Consider the following 24,751-nt stretch of genomic DNA (forward strand, 5'->3'; position numbering starts at 1 on the left):
GTTTTGTTGGTGAATCACATAAAATATGAATAAAATACACTTAAATTTGTGATTGTAATGTGACAAAATGTGAAAAGTTCAAGGCATATGTAGCAATGAAGCTAACGCAGGAACAAGACCTCACTGGGTGGATCCCCTTAGAGTGCAATGTCAGGGCAGCTAAGGGTAAATAAGTGCCACTGGGTTACATTTTATTAGTGTGCAGTGGGAGCCGTAGTTGCAGAGTTTGAAGGTAGATGGCAGTGTTCCATTACAGTTAAAATACCACAGCTGGTTCTACCAGAGGCTCATGTTGCTTGTCAACAGCAGGAAACCTATTGCATATGAAAAGTGCAAAAGATCTTATCTACAGCATAAAAAAAGCTGAAATTTAACAAATTGTCAGCTCACGATCATACTCCGTTGTACAACGGTGAGAATACTTTGAAGAACTGTGAGTGCATTTTGGGCTGATTGAGATTGATGGAGATCTCACAAATGGACAAGATGGTGTTTAATTTTAATGAGATGTATCAAGCACAGGAAAATATTAAGAAATGGCCACGGATAATCCACTAACGATGCTAGGGAGGCGCTGCAAGAGAGGCCAGGTTCTTCCTTTTGACGTCATAATTTTCTTACCAAGAAGTGTATTAAGGTCAGCATGTGGTGCAGTGTTAGATTGGGGAACCTCAGACATGGAGTCTTTAACGCATCCACCAGGGGTTGGATTGCTAACGATAACACTGTTGCTGTATGTCTTTTTTTTCTCTGCTTTTTTTTTCCTAATTATGCTCAATAAAAACCACTAACAGCAAGAAATAATAAAAACTATTTTTGTTAACTTGCATTCTTGTTATTTTAGTGTTAACTGAAAGCCATATTGCATTGCAAAGGTTTTCTTAAGCCTTTAATTCTTTCACATTTTGCCATGTAGCAACCTCAAGTCTCAACATATTTTATTCGATGACTTTTGTGAAAGAACACAAAATTGTAACGTTAAAGAAAGATCGCACATTCTTTGTCACAATTCTTACTGATTTGATTACAACCAATTAATTTTTTTTTTTTATTAATAAAATATGAAAAATATATAGTGCGATTTTGCTCAGGTCCCTTCACTCTACACTTCAACAAAATCCAGTGAACAAAGTTGAACTTGTTGACCTACATAGAAAATGGCTGTCTCTAGAAGAAAACTAACACTGCCCAGCGATTTGAACAAACCATCCCCTCAGTGAAACATAAAGGTGGCAACGTCATGATGTGTAGATTATTTTCAACAACAGTATGGGAGGTTGATGGAAACTCAGATGAAACTAAATGCAGCTGTGAGAGTCTCCAAAAGCCTTGGAGGAAGTTAACCTTTCAGCAGCAAATCAAACCTAATCATATAGCCAGAGCAGCAACTTAATGGATTAGCTCAAACCTATCAAAATCTTAGAATGTCCTAGTTAAAGTTCACACCCAACCACGATTGAGAAATTGTTCCCAGTCCCAATTCTTTAATCAGCTTGGCTTGATGAAAGTTTATGTTCACGAATTCAACCCTTCCAATCTGACTGAGTTTGGGCAAACATTTCAATCTTTGATGCAAAGTTTGTTGCATCTTGGCATTATGCTAATTTGTGTTGGTCGACGACATTAAATTCCAACAATATACCTTGTAGTAATTAGTTGTAACAATAAAAAATGTGAACGTTTATCCCTTAACTCACCCTAAAAACACTTTTTACGGGGTTAAAAGACCTTTTTGATAACCTTGTAAGTCACTGTATGTTGATGATATACATGGGACTCCAATCCATTCATACTCTGATACAAACAGGTAAATTTTTGTCCTTTATTAGACTGAATTGTTTCAAGTTCCTCATGTAAACCAGCATTGTTTCAATCACCAGTCATAAAGTCTATATTTGTTTGACCTTGCAATGGAGATGAGGGTGCACGCAAGTGAGAGAAGTGAGCGCCGTCTCGGTTTTAAATCCCCAGCATGGCTTAATTTTCTCTTCAGAAGCTACTGCTAATATGTGCCCGAGCTCTACTCCTGCGCAGGGCTAGAGCTCCAGAGGAGCCGCTCACTTGCCTGCAGTAGAGATCTATGATTAGCACTGGTCAGCTCTCTGGAGTCAATGTGTGGAAAAATAAAGAGGTAGTTATGAAAACGAGACAACACTCAAGAAACCTTTCCAGGGATTTCTAGAGGTAAAAAAAACAGAGAAAAGTGGCTTATTAAGCCCACAGCTGCGTCTCACCTGTGTGAACTCTCAGGTGCACTTTGAGATGGTGGGAAGAGCGGAAGGCTTTGCCACAGTAGGGGCAGTCTTTTATCCCTCTGCCACGCACTCGCTCCCTGGTGGGAACAGAGGGCATGGAGGAGACTGCTGTGAAGCCGTTTTCTCCTGCGAGTGGAGAAAAAGGAAAGTAAAATGTTAGCATAACAGCTTTTACTGAAGAAATAGACATTATTTACTACAGTAAAACGATAGGAGAGAAATTTACACATTAGGTGTGAACAAGCAAACAGCAGAGAACACAAAGAAAACAAGAAAACAGATGTGATACCTTTGAAGTTTGAAATAACAGAGTGAAACCCTGTGACTGCTCCTGCTTGCTGAGATATACTGCTGTTCAGTTTTGATTCCTGTCTTCCATCTACCATTTGCTGGGATCCACCACCGTGAAGTTGGGATTCTGGTCTCACGTCACCGCCGCCGCTGCCTCCTCTTCCCAACCCCGCTCCTCTTCGAGTACCAGCCCCCTCTTCTTCACTGGTGCCATGATTCTGCGGCCTCTGAGCATGGACGCGAGCGTGCACAACCACCTGCTGCAGGCTGCGGAACAACTTTCCGCAGTCCGGGCATTCCCAAGGCCCTCCGGCTCCTCCTGACTCTCCTCTGGGATCTGGGCCTGATCGGTAGACTCTGATTTGGTCTGCTTCTGTGATCACTGAACTTCGACCTGGGGCTCGCTGACCTTGCTGCTGCCCTCGTTGCTGCCCTCGTTGCTGTGGTCTCTGCTGCTGCTGTTGCTGCTGCTGTGCAACAGCCAGGCTGCGAGCAACCAGCTGCCACCAAGTTGCCTGATCCCCTCCTTCTGAAATAGTTGATGTGGTTTCACTTGTGCCACCTCCTCTGGATGTTCCCCCTCCTCTGGTAGGGCCACCACCTCCACTTCTGCCTCCACCACTGTTTCCCATCTCTGCCACCTGAGCTGCTGCTTGAAGTCTTTCCATGCAACTGGCCCCACTGCCATCACTGGGCAAGCCAAGGTATCCCAGGATAGCAGACTTGCTTAAACTCATATCGATCCTACCCCCAGTTTCTCTGTCAGACCTTCCTTGTCCACCTCTGGCTCCACCTCCTCGATGGGCCATGAGCAGGCTCGAGTACAGGGAGTTCAGGGTGTGTGTACTAGCAGAGCCCTTTGACTGCTGCTCAGCATTCCCGAGAATACCATGGGTTCCCAATCCAGCTTTGAGGCCGAGCTTGTTAAGATGAACTTTCATGTGGTTCTTGAGGAACCAAGGCTCCTTAAAGCCACGTCCACACACCTGGCACTTATGGTCTAAGGAGTCCTTGTGTTTTCGCATGTGTCCCTTCAGAAACCAGGACTGGGTAAATCTCTGGCCACAAGTATCACAGCGAAATGCTGGCACTGAAGAGGATGCAGAGGCTCCAGCAGCCGATGAGATCTGAGCGTTACCTGGGGTCGGGGCGGGAGTATGGGTTGGGGTGGGCACTGGTGTGTCAATGATGGTCCTGCAGTTGAAGGCTGTTGTCAAGGCCGACACCTCCGGGGAGGGGTGGCACTCCTGTAAGTGAGATGCCAGACTCTCTTCTTGGCTGGCAGAGAAAGGACAAAGGGTGCATTTGTACGGGTTGTGGAGGATGCGGACGTGACGCGCCAGTTCTGAAGCTGTGCGGAATTTTCCCTTACAGGCATGGCAGCGAAACGTAGGCGCTGTGGCAACAGATGAGCCCTCGCCAGTAGAGGAATAAGGGGAGGTTACAGATACAGGGTCTTCTGTGAGGGGTGGGGTCAAGGGTGTGCTGTCATCCAATAAAAAGTTTGGGTTCTGGTCTGGCTTCAGATCATCATCTAGACCTTTGTCTTCTCCATTGATATCCTCCTCCTCCGTGAGGTGCTGGATTAGAGTTTTTGGCAGTAAACGCTGATTTGCACGACTTCTGTGATTGGAGAGCAAATCTTTGTGATTCTGATGGATTTTGAGATGTTGCTTAAGGGAAGTTGAGGGGGGTCTAGTGCGGTACAGCGATGCAGCTCTTCGATCTCGGTCCAAACTATGTGCTCGAGCATGAAGAGACAAGATGCTTTGGAATCGAAACCTCTTCCCACACACATGACAAGGAAACTTGAGTGCAGGCCCAGGCGAGGCCCCTCCAGCTCCAGGTGTTGCCCTGGTAACAGTTTCCTTCTGGAACAGTTGAAGATCTAGCTCATCGCTGCAGTTTCCACCCTGTCCTGAAGAAAGGGCCAACTCAAGGGCACCATAACCAAGAAAAGGAGCTGACGGCGTGTCTGGTGGGGAGGAATCCAAACCGGGGTTGCATCCCGCATCTTGAGCGCTTCCTCCTGGAAACAAAGCTACAGCTGGGGTCGGAGATGGAGGAATTCCATCTAGCTCTTCTTCGCAATCTTCTCCATCAAGATCAAGGCAATCATTATTGTTGACCTCTTGTAGGGGGAAGGGAGAGAGGGGGAAGTACGGCGTGGTGTCAGGGCTCTGCGGGGAAGGTTCAGGGCTGGGGATCGGCAGGACAACGGGGCTGTCGGGTAGAGGAGAGGAGGCTTGAGGGCTGTGGTCAAGAGATGGCAGCGTTTGGGGAGACTGTGGCTGCTCACAAGCAAGAGACAACACACACTCTGGTGGAGAATCCATCCTCTATCAATGAAAAGATAAAGACAAGCAGAAGTCAGGCAATGATTGAATAAAATATCATTGAACTTATTGCTTTTAAATCACTAAAATAGTTAACCACTCCCCAACTACAATAGAATTTTCTGCTTTCAAAACACATTCTAAAAGTGTCTATTCAACTATGTAAGGTTCTCATACATCCTGTCTAGAAGGGTGGGGCAGAAACTTACTAGCAGTGTGTTTGGTGTTATGCCATTCTTTAGTATCTCGGCTTAGGGGGGAAACACTTCTGAGGCAGCCTCCTTCTATAATTTCCTGGGGACAACATAAACAAATAAATCTAATCAGTGAACAGGAAGATCCAACACAAATTTCTCAATATCAAGCTTTTAAAAAAAACATTTTTGAACCTGAGTTTCTGTGCAGCTCAAAACATTTTATGCAATCTTGCATTTTAGTAACAATCTGACTTAACTGCCTAATGGTAAATTTGTACAAGTGTAAGAGGAAATGATTTGCAATGCTGAGCATCAAACCGTAGGATTTTTTCCCCCCCTTTCTTGTTGAACAGGATTAAAAGCAATTTGCATTGAAGACACTTTGAACACGTTCCATCACCATTTTCCGACGACAAAACGAACGACACGCGTGCTCGCCGGTTTTAAAACCATGTTTTAACGCGTGCACATAAAAGAAACCCGTCACTTGATCTTCATTTACTCCTCAGCCTGCGTGGGCGTGAGCGCGTGCGCCTCAACGCGTAACAGGTGCGCACCTGTTCGTATCCTCCTCCGTGTGTTCGCGGGATTCTCCCGCATACTGTCAGCACATATGGGACGATTAGCCGGTGTGTGACTGCGCACCGGTGTGCATTTATGCGAGTGTGTTTAGAAGTTAAGGGCACCACCGCAGGACATGGAGTGTCCCAAACAGGATGGGCGCGCAATGTTTTGACTTCCCCACACACCCTTCCTGTCCACACATACAGTAGCAGCTTTTTTTTTTTTTCAGCTTAAATCGGGATTCCATACACAGGGAGCATGCATCCGCGACAATATTTCTTGAATCCTCTGCTTGGGTGTGGTTGTACTTTGCTTAGTCATGGCTACTTGCTTAGGTCATTTACAAATGTAAGCGTTTTTTGACTATTGTGTTGCCTGCACTGCGACTGTCACCCCAGTTAACACATCAGCTAAAACGTAAAGTGTGATATACAGCATATTGAGCCTTTTTTCCCCCTTTTTTTTTTGGCAGGCTCACTCACTTACTCACATACACACCCCAAATGTTTGGGTTTTTTTTGGAGTACACAGCAGTTTGACTGGATTTAGGCACATTCAGGCTGTAGAGGGGTTTTTTGTTGTTGTTGTTGTTTTCATGCCCATCATTCGGTGCAGTTGAGCAGCGGCGAATGCTCCCGCAACAAAACAAAAGGTCATAAATCAATGTGCAAAAACAATAGAACATCTGTGCTCGCAGGTGTGGCAGATATGTTGGCGTTTGCATGGCGGCGGGATCATGTATGTGTTTGTAGGACGCATGTGTTGGGGTGTGCGTGTGTGTAGGTGTGTGTGTGTGTGTGTGTGTATGTCGCTGAGGCTGGATGACAAAGAGATTCTCATGTAGCCAGTTGACATTTTAGCTCAGCTATGACTCACAGGGATATCACCCCATATCAATCACATGAACACTCACACACAGCCCTTTCTTAATCCACCATTATTGTTCCTTCTCTCCCCATCTTCTTTTCTCCCCACTCTCGTCTGTCTTTTCTTTCTCTCCCTGATTCATACTTCTTCTCCCATCCCCCTCTCATCCTCTCGCACCCTCCCGCCGTCTATTATTCACTAATTTTCTTTCATTCGCTCCCTCTCTCCCCCTTTTTTTTTTCTCTCTCCTGCAGTGTTGCCAGTTGGCGGAGTGCCAGGGAATGCTGATATCAGCTGGTAGATTGGGCCCTGCCAACATGGCGAAGAGCAAGGGAGAAAAAAAAAATGAGAAAGGAGGCAGACATGGAGAAAGAGAAAAGGCAGACGGAGAGGAATATACAAACAGGGCAGCTTCAGAACAACATTGTCAGAGGCCATGGGAATGAAAATGACTTAATTTGATTGTCAACATGGTGTTGCAGGGCGGGGTGGAGGGGGGGCGAAAATGGGGTGGTTAAAAAAGACAGGCATGTTGGAACAGAGGTTAGTAGAGAGTGCCACAATAATATAAAGAGATGTTATGCTCTTGAAAAATAAACAACAATTATACAGATAAAAATGAGCAGAAGGACAGAAAGCAAAAAAAAAGGAAAGAAAGCCTGTATGTGTGGCTGTCTCTGCAGTTTTAGCTCTGATGCTATTATCATATGAATATCAGCATCGCGGCGCATTGTTCCGCCGTGACGGCGGCTGTCGCCAACCACCGGTCCCTGTCATGCCAATGAGGAAAATTTGGATAGATGGAGAGGAGGCGATAAGGTGCAGCAAAGGATGCAGGGAAGAGGGGGAGGAGAGAGGAGGAAAAGGAAGGAGAGGGGAGGGGCGGGCCGGGGCCGGTGGAGGGGCAGAAATCAGATTGGAATCGGGTGGAGCAGAGACAGAAACAACAAAAGGTGCAAATGAACCAAGGAATGTGCAGAGGAACGAGTGGGGTGGGGGGGACTAAAGCGCCTCTAGACGTGGTCAAGAGGCGCATTTATTCACGTTACGGGTTCATATAGGAGACGCTCTCCAAGTGGAGGCTGTAATCCCCCGTCCCCCCAAAAAAATCCAGCTAGTCGCTAAGGCAGACAGACAATTACAGGAGAAATCAGATCCCATTAAAATGTGTGTTTGATGGGATCTATGGTGATTTCAACAGTCGGATGTAGGCCTGTCATAATAACATTTTTCTGGACGATGAATAGTCCCAGAAGTTATCGCGACAAATGATGATATTGTCGCCTTGAGACCGTTTTCCATTAAAATAACGACAATGACATAATAATGCTGGAACACATTCTCACAGATTAATAAACTTTAAATTCAGATGAACATTTAACACCGGGACTGGAAGATGTTTTAAATGTCCAAAATAAATAAACAAAAACAACAAATAAAATTAATTGTGAAGTCGTCTTTTTCTTCTTCAAAAAAGAGGCATTTTAATTTATTGCGGCGGTCCTGGTCGGATGGCAACACATGTCGTAAGTATTCACACTGCTCAACTTTTTAAATTTTATTTATTCACATGAAAGAGACGCATAATTTTGAAGTGTAAGGAAAATGGAAAAGATGCCACATGTGATGGAAAATTTATTTATCCACACACACCCCCCACACACACACCGTACCTACAGTGAAACATGGTGGTGGCAGCGTCATGGAGGGAAATGGAAATAAATACAGGATAATTTTAGAGAAACACAGTGAGAGGCTGCAAAGCTATGAAACTGAGCTTCACCTTCCAGCAAATTATATTCAACACCGCAGCAGCGACGAGCTGGATTTTCTCAACACTTTGCTAAGTTACTGGTGTAATTTCAGCTTTAAATCTTTGGAGGCATGCTGGGTAAAATGATCCCCACACCACGATGCTGTCACCACCATGTGTCAAGAGGGGTTGGTGTGTTTAGGGGAGGGATGCAGGGTTAGATTTCCTTAAGACTTAAAGTGTCTTATGTGAAATTTCTGATTCGGCTCCATCAACCCAGTACGCGGCTTGTGGCCTTTATTGGATTTCTCCTTGACGCTTTTCCATGATGGCGTGTTGCTAATTGCAAATAGTTCACAACTGAGTTTAATTTTGGGGTATCTGAATGAGGCGAGGCGAACAAAAATGTGCACCACAAACTTTTTATTTGACAACTACGAGCTAGTTTTTGGTCGACCCCAAAACTCTAAAGAAACACACTGAGGCTTGTAATAGCAGAGCAACAGAATGTGAAAAGTATCAGGGATGTCCAAAGTGAGGCCCGGGGGGCCATTTGCGACCCTCTGGAAGATTTTGCGTGCCCTCCCACCGTTATCCTAGAATGGAGCACATCTGGCGTTCAAGGCGGGCGGTTGCTTTGGATGGACGATTTGTTTTTATTCATTAAAGTGAGATTTAAACAATTCATAGTTCTATTTACTGTGAGGTTTGTGGTTGCTCCACAAACATCCAGCAACCTTTAGTCAGAAACAGACTCGGTCCACAGAAACAATCAGAACCCTATGCCTAACCTTTATGCCTAACATTTTGTTTGCTTCAATAAAATCTTGCCCCGTTTTGCTTGTTATTGAGCAGATAAAGATAAAAATAAAGCTAATTTACGGCATTTCTGATGGGGGGGAGGGAGAAACAGCTCTTGTGGCCCACAAGTGTTTCCAACTGGATGTACATTCTGATACCACTTTTGTAGAGGGTGTGGATACTTTTGCAAGGTACTGGGGGAGAGAAGGGGATTTCACACTCTTGTAGATCTTTCTCTTCACTGACAAATTCCCAGCATTCATGTGGGAGTGTAATGACACAAGGTAATGACAGCTTAAAAGCACCGGTGCTGCCGGTTTAAGCAGCGCAGTGATGTTGTCATTACAGTAATTGCAGCGTAACTTTGTGGGCAATGAGGTAACTGATGACCCCCCTGGCCCCCCCCGCCCCACCCATCGCCACCACCATCACCACCGGCCCTGTTCTAAAAAAAATCTGAGCACATTTGCACGGTTTAAATAGTGATAACCCCTCTTGACTTGAAAGTTGCGCGAGGAGAAGAGGAGGTTGCTGAGTCATACATCACGTCCCTGGTAAATAGTTGCCAAAAGGAGCGAGAAGGCAATATGTTCTGACAAGTTTATTTCGGGGAGGTTTTGATGACACTGTCTAAATACCAACAGTATTATAGAGAAGGCGGTGAGCGCGGGTTTGTACATGTCAGCAAGCTCCGCATTGTGAATGTAAATATCAGGGTGTGAGAGCATTTCACTTTTCTTTTTTTTTTTCTTTTTTTGACAATGCGTGTGGGCAGCAGTGCAAAATCAGCTCGGCTTTCCTTTAATGTGTGTCATTTTGAGAGGGCTTGGGTAATGTTTGGGTAATGTTATCCATCGTTTATAGCCAAATAACGGTTTATGTGATTGTCTCTGTGACCTCCCGTTGTTTTAATGTAAAGCAGTGATTGGTAAAAGGCACAAACAGGCCTGAGCACGGAGATTACACCTGGTGGTGTCAAACGGTACGTGAATCCAAACAGATTTCCTTTGGCTTTGGTTTTTTTCTCCCAATCAAATGCCTCAGATCAGAAACATCATTTTAATATTGAGCAAAGATAACTTGAGTACATACAGAGCAGATTTTAAATGATTGTAATTTAACTGAAGAAAGGGTAAATCTGGCCATATGCTAAAGTCATTTCCCTTACTGAGTCTCAAAGTAACTGCAAATAACCTTTTTCTTTCTTTCTTTTTGGAAAGGCAGGTTCCATTTCACCTGTACGCTCTAAAAAAAACTGAAATAGAAGCTGTCTAACATGAAGTAGGCAAAACGGTACTTCGAGGATGTTCTAATGTTTTTTTGTTTTTTTTGTGATTGTTGCAGCCTAAAATTACTGATTTTGTGGCAAGGTTTAAAAAAAGTTGCAGTCAAAATTGCAAAGTTTTAATACCATAACATGACACGGTCTTGCAGTGGTTATGTGGAAAAGTGTCACATAACCTTTCCAAAACAGACAAGATTTGAACATAGCTAATATTCGAAGTGCATATAACATTTTCAAGGACCTTCTTGAAATGGCACACTTAATCCTAATCAAACCATCTCCTGAGGAGTTGTCAAATGCGAAAGAATTCCATGTTGGTGATTCAATTTACCGTGAAACTGTAGACACAGCAGAAGTAAATCTTTCAGAAAAGACTCAAAATGGTTTTTGCAAACAAAAAAAGAAAAAAGCCAAATGCTGCAAGTTTTGCTTACAAGAAGAGTCCAGCGTATCGATCCAAAATATCGATAATATCAATATCAAGTGAGTATTGTATGGATACTTTAGTTTTGGATTTCCTTATTATTTTTTTTTTGCAGTGTAGTTTCTCCACTCAGAAAATATTTTGTTTTGATTTGTGTTTTTTTGCAGTTTATTTAGGAAAGAACACAAGTTTGTTTTGGTGTTGTATATTATTAAAGTATTTTGTAGAAACCTATAAGCTTTGTTCAAATTCTAAGGTTTTGATATAATTCAAAGGAAAAACCACCAAAACACCTAAATGTCATTTCAAAATTAAATAGAAAAAAGTATTGGTATCAGTATTGGTAATACTGGCCGTGTATTTATTTGGTACTCAGTACTTTCAAGAGACGTCGTGAAACAGGAAGTTAAATTAGAAAGGGGCCGAGCGGATTGGTCATAATTCAGCCTAGTTGCTTGGTGGTATTGGTTAAGGTGACTGGTCAGATTTTCAGAAAACTTAAAATGGTGAAAAAAAAGCAATTTTGCGAATGGTGAGGGAATATGTTCTAATGGTTCCGATTGCAACATCGCAACTTCCTGGTGGTACCGACTAACAGATCTCAAAAGGCACCACCTTCAGTCTGTAATTTAATCCAATTGAGAAGCTTGGGGATGACCTGAAACCTCTCCAGTGTCGCTGAATAAAAAGAATTCCACAGGCAAGAGTGGGTCAACATTCCTCCACAGAGACGTCAAAGACTCCGACAGTTATCGCAAACGCCTCAAGGGCAATTGCTACCGCTAAGGTTGTCAAAACCAGTCATTAGGTTTAGGTGGCAATTAATTTTCACACGGTGAGGCAGGTTGGTTTGGATAATATTTTGCCCTTAATAAGTGAAATTATCGGACTTCTTTTTGTATTTCCTCAGGTTAAAAAGAAATCTGCATGGGGGAGAGAATACTTGTTTCACAGCGTTGTATCTTTCTAAGTTCATCCCTTCAGGTCCTTTGTTCCAGCTGTATTGTTTGATATCATCTCCTGAGAGGAAGAGTGTATCAGGTAAGGTGTCCTCTGGGGATAACTCTTGGTGTGAGAGAAGGACCACACACAAGGAAGACGCCACACACACGGAGTACAAAAAGAAAAAGAACCGGAAAGAAGGAAGCACAGGCAGACTGTTCTCCGTGAGGTACCGTACAATCTGGTCCTGTTTCTTTCTGGCGTGGTCACGTGGCGAACTTCCCCACAGACGGTATTCATTTCCTTTATTTCACCTTTCCCTGAACCCCTGGCGCGTCACTTCAACTTTGCCTGGCTCGCACTCCCCCTCTTCTCCCGTTTACCAGAGATAAGGATGAGAGTCTCCCACTGTGTGTCTGATGTTAACTTCTTACAGGTGTCACTGAATGGTTTTCTTGTGGAGAAAACGTGGCTCTTTTAACCATTTTGGTGTGAAAACGGAAGAAAAATTGCCTCAATATTGTCTTTTGGTCGATTGCAGAGAACTGGAATGTAGGTTCCCACTTTTGAAAATATGTCAGAAGCACTGTAGAACTTCCTGTCTGTTTTTGGCTCTTGCTTCTTCATGCCAAGGTCAATTCTGTAAGCGAAACATAGAGGAAACACCAAGCAAGCGTCTTATGTTTTGGTTCGATTCCTCCTTTCTAGTCTTACAACTTAACTCCTCCTTACTCTCCTCTTGACATCCTCTTAAGCTTTTGCTTCCTCTGTTTCTGAATGAATTCCTCCTCCGGCGGAGAACACGAGCTGACACTCACTCGCGGCTTCGGCACACCGTTCTGGGAGCGTCGCGACAGTGCCAGATCTGAGCGAGCGAATTTGAACGTCGGAAACATCACAGCGCCGCAGCAGAAAGAAACAAGACCGTGGCTCCGAGTCACACGGGCCACGCTGCGTCTGAAGGGCTGAGTGGGAAGTGCCGACTGACTTGTCTGATTTGGAATTATAAGACAGAAAGCCGTTAGAGAAGGAAAGATTCAAGGAAATAACTTGGTGTGTTCTCATGGAAAGTTCTTGTGCTTGAGATCACCTGCTGGGCTCAACATCAGAGAACTAAAGCAAGGGAAGACACGAGAACCTCCGCAGATGAAAGCAACATCTACCTGATGGTCAATCCTCCCTAATCATAGATCCAAATCCATCCAGGATACCGTCAATCAGTCCCAAAACACTTCCAAATTCTTCCCGTCCTCCTCTTAAGAGCCTTTGAGCAATGACAGTCCCAAGAATCCCAACCCTACACCATGACCTCCTTGTGGAGTTTGTGTATCACATAAGACCCGTGAACACGCACAAGAATCCTTACAACAGAAAAAATAGTGACTGTAGAGTAATAATGAGTTGATTCTTCAATCACTCTGGGGAAATCTACTAAGGCTGTGTTCTCCTTCTAAGTGACACTTTGCTTGAAGCGCACTACATTACGCTATATATATGTTTTAGATCCTTTGACAGAAAGTTATGTCATAAGTTTATTTTTAAACTACAATTACATTCTGTTTTACCAAGAACAAGGTCCTTGACACGATTTTGCACGTTCCAAATATTGATATGCTCATTTTGGAACATCAGATTTTATTTTTTTTATTATGTTCTGATGAATATTTTAGTGATGCACCTATAACCTATAATTCGACTGGGTACTGATAGAAAACTGAGGTGGGCTCTGACCAGGTAAATCCATCCATTGCTTCAAAACTGAAAAAAATCCCCCAAAACTTTGCATCTGAAAAGGCTTCAGAAAATTCCCTGTTCTCTTTGCAGCACTTTACTTTGGATTGAGTAAAAAACAAGCAGTGAGCAACCATGATCTTGTCATTTTCATTTGAATTTTGAAGCAGAAATTTTCAGAGGTATGGACAGGTGAAACACAATAGGACAATTTTTGACTTTTGACATCCAAAATTTCAATCTTTTTCCAATTGGTGAATGAACTCAGATCTCACTAGGCACAGTGCTCTTCAGTGTGGACTTTTCTGTAAGGAACGGAGTTTCAGTAAGGTGTTTAAACCAACCTAGGGGACATTTTGTTGCTGACAAAGGCGAAAACTGACCCACAGCCAAGTTCAGAGGACAACAGGAATAGTCATGCTGCACAACAGTTATTATTTCTCGTCACGGAACAAGCAGAGTTAAAAATGTCAGTAGCTTTTTTAGAAAATGTATTAATTTTGGAAAGCTAACATTCGTATTCTCTGCAGAGAAGAGACGAGGATTGACAATTAAAGATGCTAACCCTAATTAGCATGATTAAAACTTTGTGGCTAATGGAAGATGCAAGCCTGGGAAAATCCAGCCTTTTGGTTTACGCTTCGCTTCGTACAGAGGGTCTCGTCCCCCGGCTATGTAGTAACAATTGCTTGGTTGAGGTGTGGACTGAAATCATTGGATCAGATTTTACCCATTTGCTAACGTTTGACAATGACATAGCTCAATGAAGCTATCTGGAAACTGTTTGCTGCAAACAACCTTGTGGAGAGTAGGACCACAGCATCTTTGTTAGCAATAAAATGTCTAATACATTCCTCTTGCTCTGACTTTAATTGCTTAGCATTTGAAGGCGTGGCCAACATGGGCTGAATGGCTTTGTTCACTTCCATTCCCTGCCATTGCTAAAACTACAGCGCAGAAAATTGAGGTCAACGTTCACAACTCCTTTTTCTGTTTGCTGATCGACTTAATTGAAATTCAGTCAGAGAAATCGAGCTCAATGGGAGAAATCCCAGACACAGCATTGAAGGGAGATGATAACTGAGTGGAATTGCACAGGTAATGGCCAGACTAGCAAGATGTTAGATGCTCTAAAACAACTCAAAATTGTTTTATTTTTGTTTTGAAAATAGTAAAACTTTGTTTTAATGCACCTGCTCTTTCTCACACACAGTGTGAAATCACCTTCTGTTCTAATATACACAATTAATGATAACACACAGCAAGAGGGCTATAAAAATATATAGAATGCTGTTCTTAAAGTTTTAATAACATTTTGGAGCTGGCAAAAAATGTTAAGGCAGGTTAAAGCTTTCAAAAAACCCAAAGAGAAATCAGCCACACATGCCTTTTTCTGCAGCAGTTTTGTTCTTCCTACGATCAATGTTTGATACATTTATCTTTTTGCTAAAACAATGTATAAGTTGTAGCTCTTATTGTAGGTAGTCAAGGTCAGAAGCCAGAGAAAAACAGAAAATTGGTATCAGCCAGTAAACTCAAATGGGTGCGTCTCAAAAATACTTAGATGACTAATAGTTTAATCTTTTAGTTTTATTTCTGTATAGCAGAGAAGGTTTGGAGTTTTACAATGTTTCAAAGGTTTAAAGGAACAAGGGTTTTCTGTTACATCTCTGCATCATCAACTGAGTCAGGCGAAGAGCCTTTATATATGAAACAAGTCCAAAACACAACTGCACTGTTGACGCCCAACATGCCCAAGATGTTTTTTTAACTCAGTGGGGTTGAGGTGTGAGATGTCTGTGGGATCCCTTTCAGAATGAAATAACCAATTCTAATCAAGTTTTAACTAGGGATGCACCGACATAAACATTTGGGCCAATACTGATAGCCGATAATTACAGATATTGCATATATATTATATATATTTCCCCACCCTTTTGACACTGAAAAAATATGCACCATTGACATTGCTTCTATGCTCCCGTTAAACACACCACACTCCTATCCTGCATCATCACATGCCCATCGACTGACACCGTTGTTGATGCTAATGTTCTACATTACCAAAAAGCTACAAAATGGACACCAGTTGGTACGACTGAAAATTTGGAGTTTCCCACATGGACAAGCCAGATGGATTTATGAGAAACATTTTGAGGTCATGTAGGACAAAGGTTGAGCTATGTAGACACAATTACGAGAAGCACGCTTGGGGAACTTAAGGTGAGGCTTTTGAACTTAAGAACATTGTACGACCTATCAAACATGGTGGAGGGAGCATCCTGCTGGGGGGCTTCTCCTCACGCCATCAGCTAGATGGCTGAAATGCAGACAGTATGACTTCACAACAGAAAAATGTTTTAAAACATTAAAACTGGTTTTGAAAACAGGGTAAGCACGCTTCCAGAATAGCTCTGACCCAAGTACTAACTAGCTAAAGTTCCATAACAAACTGGCGCAAAACTTTGCCAATAGTCTGCTGATGTCGAAGAAACACAATTTTGCAATTGCCGTTTCCTTTAAATAAACAACACAGTTAAAATCGAAGGTGAATAAGTCTGTTCAGGTGAAAAGTCATTAAAAATCATGCCATGCCATGGTCTTCCAACTACTTCCTGTCATTGTCGACAATGTCCAGTTGTTCATCATGTGACTCATGATGTGAAAAAAGTGTTTTCATTGCAGTTTTGCTAAATAAACCAATTTCGGTAAAAGCAGCCATATTCTTGCTTTTACATATTTTTTTTTAGCAAAAAATTTGTTTTTTCAAAAGTTACATGTTTCTGTTAAATTGCACAATTATAGTCAGTGGAAACACTGCTAGTGTATACTGTTCTACAAAAAAACCTATGGTAAAGATCTGGTTTGCTATTGGTCATCTCATCAAATATCATTGCATGGATGTATGTATATATTTGACAATATAAGTTTGACCGAGTGTGGATAGTAGAAGATTGACAGCAAGACTCAAGTCTTGCTTTGGAGAATCATTGCCTGTTGTATGATCGTCCCACCTTTTAAAAGAACGGGTCGAAATACATTTATCCACTAAAGAGCCCAAATTAAATGCATTAACATACGTGTTGAGTGCTTATAAACTTCTGCACTGAACTGCTCTTTAGAAAAATGTTCAGTCAGCAAACGCAAACAACAGTACAGGCCTGCTCATTGTCCTACTGGTCAGTATGGAGGAGGAAACAAAAGCAGGAATTGATCTCGAGTCTCCAACGTGTCAATGGATATCTGAACCAAACCAGAGACTCTTCTACTTTTTTAGTCAACAGCTTCTGATTGCCAACAATCAATTTTCCCTGTAGTGTTTCTTTTAGAGTTTAAGTTAAAGTTGAAAATCGGTTGTAGAAGATGAGATTTCATATTAGCTGGAAGTAATTACGTGGCTCAGGAGGTAAATATCCACTAATGCAATGAAGTTGAGTGCCCTCAAGCAAGGTATTAAATCCCAAGATGCCCCTAAAGGCAGCCATGACATATGTTTAAAGGAAAACGAAATTGGAAAGATTAAGTTGCGGTAAAAGATGCCAAACAGTTCAGTAGATCTGTAAAGTGTTATTCCGTATGGTAAGCCGATTGTTGGCAGGATACATTTTCAGTAATGAGCTTAAAAGTTACTGTCGTCTCCGACCAGACGTCTGATCAATGACTAGTAAAAATACAGCGTTTGCTTCAGTTTCCTTTTTTCCCCCCCCGTTTTAAAATTAAAAAAAGCTCTCCGGAGTTTCACCTTTTGGTTGTATTTTCCGACAACTGTCCACTTCCACTGCCAGATTGTTTGAAAAGTAGTCTCCAAACTCAATACGATCTGCGAAAAGTGTCACGCTACATCAGTAAGACCCTAATGCTCTAAATTCACAGTAATCCCTAGCAGCAGGCAGAACTCTCAACAGTCTCAAAATGTCACAATGCAGTAGATTCTCCCTAACTGAGGGCAAGCAGGTGCCTCTCCCGTGGCGCACTAATGACCCAATTATATCAATCAGAGGCCTTGATTGGTGCTACACTCCTTTTCCTTTTACTCCATCTCTTTCTCCTTCGCATACAATCTTGTTCCCAGGAGCCACCTGGATTGGATGGTGTGTGTGTGCGTGTGTGTGTGGGCGTGCGCGCGTGTGTGTGGCCCCCTCAAGTACAGCGCAGTACTATGCACACAAAGATAGCAAGTAGGCGGCATTGATGGTGGCGGAGGAGCAGAAGGACACTACTTGAACACAAAAAGCAGATAGGGGTCTGAATGAGCAAAACCCATTAGACCCTTTTTAATGTTGGGCCCGTGTTTAATGTTCATTAGTGCAGCTGGATCCCGATGAGTACCTGCAAAGGGTTTCACATGAAATCATCATCTTGTTACCAAAAAGCAGACTACCTGTAGAGGTGAAGGGGGAAGTCTTCAACTCTCTGTGTTGTATAAGAAATAAAACAACATTAATCCTCCTACTTTTTAGTTTTCTGCCATGTACGACTCGAGAAGAATGAAAAGTTTGACTAAAAATCAGAAGAAACTGAGCTTTTCAGAGACGCCCTAAAAAATTAGCTGGTCACCTGAACGAGCTTGATCGGAGTAGAAGATAAACATTTGCAATGATTCTGGCTTCTAGTTTTGTTTCCTTGTGTACAAGTTCAAAAGAATCCAAATTGTGAGTAAAAAGTGCCATTTTCCAACTCTACTTTTTTAGGAATGCAACAAACGATCACTAGAGTTTTCTCCGCTTTATAGAGAAACTCCCAAGTCCGATCCCGTTCGATTATTGAACCGGACCACACTTTCAACAGCACTCTTCAGTGTGGGTAATGTTACTGAATGAAAAACATAAAAGCTGGTTACTTATTAGTGTCAGGGTGGTGTATTAGAATGAGGTCAGAGGAAGCAGAACGATATCAGAAGCTGTTTAAAAGAAAACAACTTGCAATGACACGTGGAGACATGTCTGTGGTTTCGTCAGGCAGAGGAAGAGCGGTAAAGCTAAAATTGACCAGAAAACAGGAAGGCCGAACATTTTGTGTTTTAACAACTTAAGCTAGATTTGGACACGTTGGCAGCCCTTTGGAAGCCTCTTAGTGGAGCTACACTCATATTGATGGGGGGGGACATGGCTTTAGAAATGCGCGACATACTAACTGGTCAGATTGCTAATATGTGAAGGTTTAAAAAGTCTACTTTGTTTTTATTTTTCATTGGTAAACCTTCGTTGTAAAAGTGTTTTAATGTTTGACCTCTTGTGGCAGGATAGTGAAGGAAAAGCTTGGAATGCTGTTCCTATGTCTTCTTAAATTATTGTTCTTAAAGAGGAAAATTGGCTCAGAGTCTGTATCCGCAGCTGAAAGCTTTACAAAAGCTGGAGATCAGGAATCTGCTACAAAAGACTTTAAAAAAATTAATAAACTTTCATTTTTCTGGCCACTGCTTTATAAGTTATTTCAATTTAAAGGCACTATACAGTGGTGTATTTTATTTAATTTTTTCAAATATACACAGACCATAAAACGAAAGGTAATTAAGTATGTAGCTCAACAACATATTTCACAAAATTAAGCCTTTTCCTAAAATCACATTGAAGGAAAAAAAAACAAACCCCTCCACAAATTCAGCTTTGTGTTTATTTAGGCTGATGACATCACATGAGACACAAGAACTGACTTGATTGGCTGGCATTAGTAAAACTCGTGGCAGCCAAGCAATTTTTATATGGATTCAGAAACATTTGAGCTCTAAGTGGCTTAACCAAGCAATTTTTATATGGATTCAGAAACATTTGAGCTCTAAGTGGCTTAACCTGCCCTCTTTTTTTTTTTTTTTCAACTTTTTTTTTCTCCGAAGAGTTTTTGCGGCTCGTATTTTTTAGACAGTAGGCAGACAGGAAGGAGGGTGAGAAGACATGTGGCAAAGGTCGTTGGGACCGGGAGTCGAACCCGCGACGTCCGCGTCGAGGACTAAGGCCTCCAAACGTGGGGCGTGCTAACCCCCTGCGCCACCACAGCACGCCCCAAACCTGCCCTCTTTGACAGAAAACATGATTTTTATGACCTCCATTGGACACGTGAGTCTGTTTGGAGATATATTTGGCCAGAAATAGTGGGTGAAAAAAGGGACCTCAAAAGTATGTCAATGCAACATAATCAAGGGTGCACTGATTGCAGTTTTCTGGCCGATTACCAATCATCAAAAAGGATGACCTGCCAATTTGGATTTTGGCCGGTACCAATTTTTCATTTTTATGTTTTGGTGAAAGTCTCTAAGTTGGCAACAGTGGGGTGACTTGTTAACTGTGCACGTCCGGCTTGAACTTGGTGGGCCGGCCTGCCCTCGCTAACGGCAGAGCACTAGGTGGCAGATTTTCAGATATTTGGAGGAAGATAAGATAAGTGGATGAGATCAGTATTGCCAATCTTTGCACCCCTAAATATGTTTTTCCAAAAACATAATTTGGTCACTCCAGTGTGCCCTGATTGTCTTCACAGACTGCTCCTGTGTATTTTATGAAAAGCAAACGTATTTGACGGCAAAATTGGAGTAAAAACATGAAAATGAGGAGGCAAAAGAGAAAAACTACAAATACATTAATTCAAATGAACTTATGCGATGTCACCAGATACACTGGGGTGTAGAAACTTTTTTGTTTCTTAAAGTTATCTCGCTGATTGACAAGCAACAAAGCAAAACAAACTTAAAAACGGACCATTGAGTGTCGTTCGATGCATAACAAACTACGTCAAAACTTAAAATACATGTGACCAAAAAAAAAAAAAAAAAAAGCCCTGCTTGTCATTTTAAAAGACTTACAGAAAAAAGAAACTTGGATGTAAACAAGAGTTTAAGGATTCTCAAAATCGTCTGATTATAGGACAAGCCAGCAATGTCAACCTACTTCCTCTGTCTGGACACACACACACACACACACCCACACACACCCACCCAGCTCTCAAGAGTGTGACATTTTTAGGTGGATGTAAAAAAAAAAAAAAAGAAGGAAAAAAAAAGGGGCATTTCAGAATGCCTAAACATATTCCATTGGATATAGAAAAGGGCGACGGGAGTGTCTTTTATGGTCAGGCCAGATGACACGTCTGCGCCTTATCTCGAGAGGAATTTCCTCCTCGCCCCTGTGATGTGCGTCAATAACGTGCAACCATTTTCAGCACGCTCTTTTCCCCCTCTCTGTCCTCCTCCTCCTCTCGCGGCCATCTCAATTAGAGGCACATTAATGAAATAAATAACCATCAACAAACAATGCACTAATAAACACCCCGACTAAAACGAGATTAACCCTGCCCCGTAGATTGTATCCCAGAGAAAAAGAATGCGATTAAAACACCACCAGCGGAGGAGCAGGAGGGGAACGGGGGGGGGGGGGGTGTAGTTTGGAGAAGTCGGAGGGGTGGCGTGTGTGTGTGTGAGTGTCATGTCAGCCCATCTATCGCTCTCTCCCCTGCTCCATTTTGTTCCTAAATTTTCTATACAAAAGATTAAGGGAGGGGAGAAAAAGGCGAGCGAGCGAAAGGAAAGGAGGAGGGTACAAAAAAAAGAGAGAAAAGTGTCATCATGGATTTCATTTTTAACCCTGTGCCAATCTCGAAACGACATCCGTCCCAAAAAGCCACCGCGTCCGAAATTTTTTTTTAAAAAACACGTTTATTTTTAACATCAAAGCTGAAACCCGGCATCTTGTCTTCACATGATTCAAACCTGCATGTCAACACTTTATTAGCTACTTTATGAGGCGACGTTAGGACAGCTAAACGCCTGATAGTAAACACTGTAGTAAAGGAAAAGTGTGAAAGGAATAACGTCGCTCGAGACGCTTTTTTTTTTTTTTTTGCGCAAAGCTGAAATGAAAGTGACGACGCTTATCTCGCCAACAAGGAGCCACACAATGCCGTTTAATGTGCGTCCGACAAAAGACAATTAGTCGGGCTGGATACGTTCACCTTCAACTCAACTTGCCCAAAATTAGACACTTTTTAAAATGTGGCTTTTGCCCTCACGCTTCGACACCCGGATTCTATCAACTCTAGTTTACTTTCCAACTCGGAACATCGCGTCGTTTTATTATCAGAGTTGCCCAAATTCACTCCTCCTGACAGCAGCTCCCAACTTACTTTTAAGTTGCTTAAATTGGAAACAAATTCCTCTTTTTAACACTCCGCGCGACTTTTCGAGCACTTGCGACCATTTTAAAGTGGCGTTAAAAATCGCCCCGACCCACCGAGGCGACTAGTTCAAACTGTTACGCTGAGGGGGGGTTTTCGGTGAAAACAGCGGTTTTCTCTCTCCCCTTATTTTCCTCTTTTTTTACGGTCACGTCACGGACATGAGACGAGGCTAAAAACGCATGTCGTCCACGCGCGCGCCTACATAACACCCGGTTTTTACATACATGACCCGACGGAAAGTGTGTCCGGAGCTCGCTCGCTCGCTCGCGCTTACATGCATACCATACATACGTGCTTCATGCCAATCACTCCACATGCTAACACACACGCGCGCGCGCGCGCGTTTCTCCTTGTGTGCGCGCGCGAGAGAGCTAACTGCACATGAAAGAAGCAGAGAGAGATACAAAAACACATCAACAACTACCATTATCCCGCTCGCGAGCGGAGAAGAGGGGAGAGAAGAAGAAGAAAAAAAAGGCAACAAGAGTCGCAGTTAAATTCTCCATTTTTGGAAATGTTTCATCCCCGCCGTGTCATGCCACCGAGTGTAAAAGTGTACACACGGGCTATGTAAACATAGTAGTGGGAAAATTTGAAATGGATAAATGAAGATATAGGATATATGTTGAAAGTAAAGACTCAGTGTACTTACGGGAGAGGCGGCGAGGAGATTAATGACACGACACGTCATGATTACGTTTCACTTGAATTAAATACATTACGAGTTGGGAAAAAAATGGAAATCAGGGTTGTATACAAGCATACGCCGTTTCCCCCTCCCTCCCTCCGTTTGGTCACCCTCTCCTCTCTCTCACTCTCTCCTCCTCCTCCTCCTCCATCTCCTTTTCTTTTCTTTCTCCCCTTCTCTTCTTTCTTCTTCTATTCACAACCCCCCCCCTCCCCAATTTATCGTACAGGAGTGAGTGAATAGGGGAGAGCAAAGGAGAAGTGGGAGGGAGAGTGATGTAGGTTGGAAATGTTAATTATAATCTCAGCACGGGCTCCATTTTACAACGCTGTCATCTCTTCACATTTGTATCCTAAATATGGCATCTGGGTTGGAGGGCAGCTGACAGTTTAGACACATTTTTTTTTTTTCGGAAGGGGTGAAGGAGAAGGAGAAAGTTTCTCACCAATGGAAGTGTTATAAAAGTGATGGAGGGGGTGGGGTGGGGGGGACAAGAGGCAGTTTAAATGCTGTAGTGAACCACCCCGGAAGCACATGGCCAGGGGAAGAAACAAAAGTGCACATATTTGGGTCCCAACATGAGGGTAAGTGACTGCATGGGTCCTTCGGGAGGAGGAAGCCAGTCCCCAGTCAAAACATAAAGAAAAAAAATGTAAAGAAAAAAAAAAAGTATTACTTTTCACAATATGTAAAATAAGCAAAAAAAATAAATAAATAAACTGTTGAACTTACAGAAACTAGATTTTAAGATTGGAAATTTCAAGCGCACGTTCGGACACAGCAGTCGTCCAGCTGACCCTCACCTTCACTGCTGTTCTTGACTGGAAAATAAAACACTGTATGCACAATGCAGGCAAAACTTTATGACCACTTACAGGTGAAGTGAACAAGTCAGACTATTTTTTATTTTTTTTCTACATTATGGCACCTGTTAGCGGCGGCTTTGGCGAACCTCGTGACCTCGAAGTCGACGTGTTAGAAGCGGGGGGGGGGGGGGGGGGGGGGGGGGGGGAAGCACCAGAATGTGACACATTTGGGTCAGGGCATATCCAAAACCTCGGTTCTCGTGGCGCGTCCCGGGTCCTCAGCGGCCCATATATATTTTGTACGTGTTCCAACGAATCCAAAAGTTCAGCATAAAACTCTCCAGAGGTGAAATAAAGTTGTATTAATGACCCCAATTGAGAGAGAAAGGGGTCATTAATGCATAGCTTTTCCTAAAAAAAAACAAAAAAAGGGTAAAAATTCAGTTTTGTGCTTACAATTGGAAAAATAAATTGTATATGTTAAAGAAAATAAATGAGCAAGGAACTGGCTCTCATTGCCCTTTGCTGTCTGTGCAGTGCTGTGCAAGATGTCAATTCTACTAAAATAGTTTATTTATCCCAAAGGGAAATGAAATATTGTTGTAACCCATACCATCCCAGAATCTTCAAAAGAGTCGTTTTTGGAGGGTGATGCTGTGGGCAGGAAAGATCTCCAGTAGCAGTCAGTCTTGCAATGAATCCGAAGAGACTGCTGACTGAAGACTGCTGCTATATGACAGTCAAGCTAAGCTAGCAACTCAAAATCCAGGCAGCAGAGATGAGGTTCCACACCAGCACGACCTGGTTGACACAACCAGTTGTTGGCAAGCGCTGCTAAGCACTCAGTTGCTTTTGCTGCTTTAAATGCCCATCTGGTTGAGTGGTTAAAAAGCCAGGCAGACAGGTGTTGGATGTTTTGGTCCTGCTCTGCATCCATGAAGTCTCACTTCCAACCCTGTAGTTCAGGTTTTGTTTGAGCTTTTGAGATGCTAATCAGCTGCTTCCAGTTGTAAAAAAAAAAAACAAAAAAAAAACCTTTGCTGTTATGTTTGTGTATCATAATGGTCCAAAAGCAATTTAAAAAAAAAAATAAGAGTAGAATCCTGCCAACTGCACAGCATCAAAAACCAGAGGGAATATTTGACAAAATATGCAAAAAAACAAAACAAAACAAAAAATAAATAAATAAACAGAATGCCACAAAAAGAACAAGTATAACAGAGCAGTTCCTGCATTCTGCCACCAGGAGCGTTGCAATATTAGTGACTCTGTGTTGCCCAAGTTGTACCCCACCTCACACCCATTTTCACAGATAGACGCCAGTCTGCCATGACCCTACAGGAAACGGAGGATTACGCAACATGTTCAAGTCAAGTTTCATGTAAACAGATTATTCTATAGAGGATAAAAACTGTTTTGGTTGTCATGGCTGAACTCAAAAAATACTCTTGACAGTTGCTTTGATAGAAATCAATGCTTTTTTTAAAAAATTGAAATTTAGCAAAATTACCACAAAGGTTAATGCTAATAATGATAGCGCACTTGTTAGCACTGTTGCCTGGTAGCAAGAAGGTCCTGGGTTCATATGCCGACCAAGGGACTCTCTGCATGGAGTTAACCTGTCCAAGATGTACCGCACCACCCG

The 24,751-nt window shown here is 42.5% G+C and overlaps 1 protein-coding gene across 2 annotated transcripts in view; it reads right to left on the reverse strand.

Annotated features, from left to right (window-relative positions):
• Positions 1-22,414, reverse strand: part of znf219 (zinc finger protein 219) — a 30,021-nt gene extending 7,607 nt beyond the window's left edge. Inside the window, exons 1-4 of one of the 2 annotated variants that reach the window (XM_032582819.1) lie at positions 22,265-22,414; positions 5,092-5,176; positions 2,545-4,885; positions 2,235-2,381 (exon numbers count right to left, since the gene is read on the reverse strand). In XM_032582819.1, coding sequence (XP_032438710.1) covers positions 2,235-2,381; positions 2,545-4,882 — 2,485 coding nt within the window. In that variant the 5' untranslated portion in view covers positions 4,883-4,885; positions 5,092-5,176; positions 22,265-22,414. Of the gene's footprint in view, positions 1-2,234; positions 2,382-2,544; positions 4,890-5,091; positions 5,177-22,264 lie in introns of both variants that reach the window. The other variant, XM_032582820.1, reaches the window with a different exon arrangement.
• Positions 22,415-24,751: the final 2,337 nt, after the last annotated feature.

Source organism: Xiphophorus hellerii, chromosome 14, assembly GCF_003331165.1.
Source record: "Xiphophorus hellerii strain 12219 chromosome 14, Xiphophorus_hellerii-4.1, whole genome shotgun sequence".
NCBI classification, from domain to species: domain Eukaryota; kingdom Metazoa; phylum Chordata; class Actinopteri; order Cyprinodontiformes; family Poeciliidae; genus Xiphophorus; species Xiphophorus hellerii.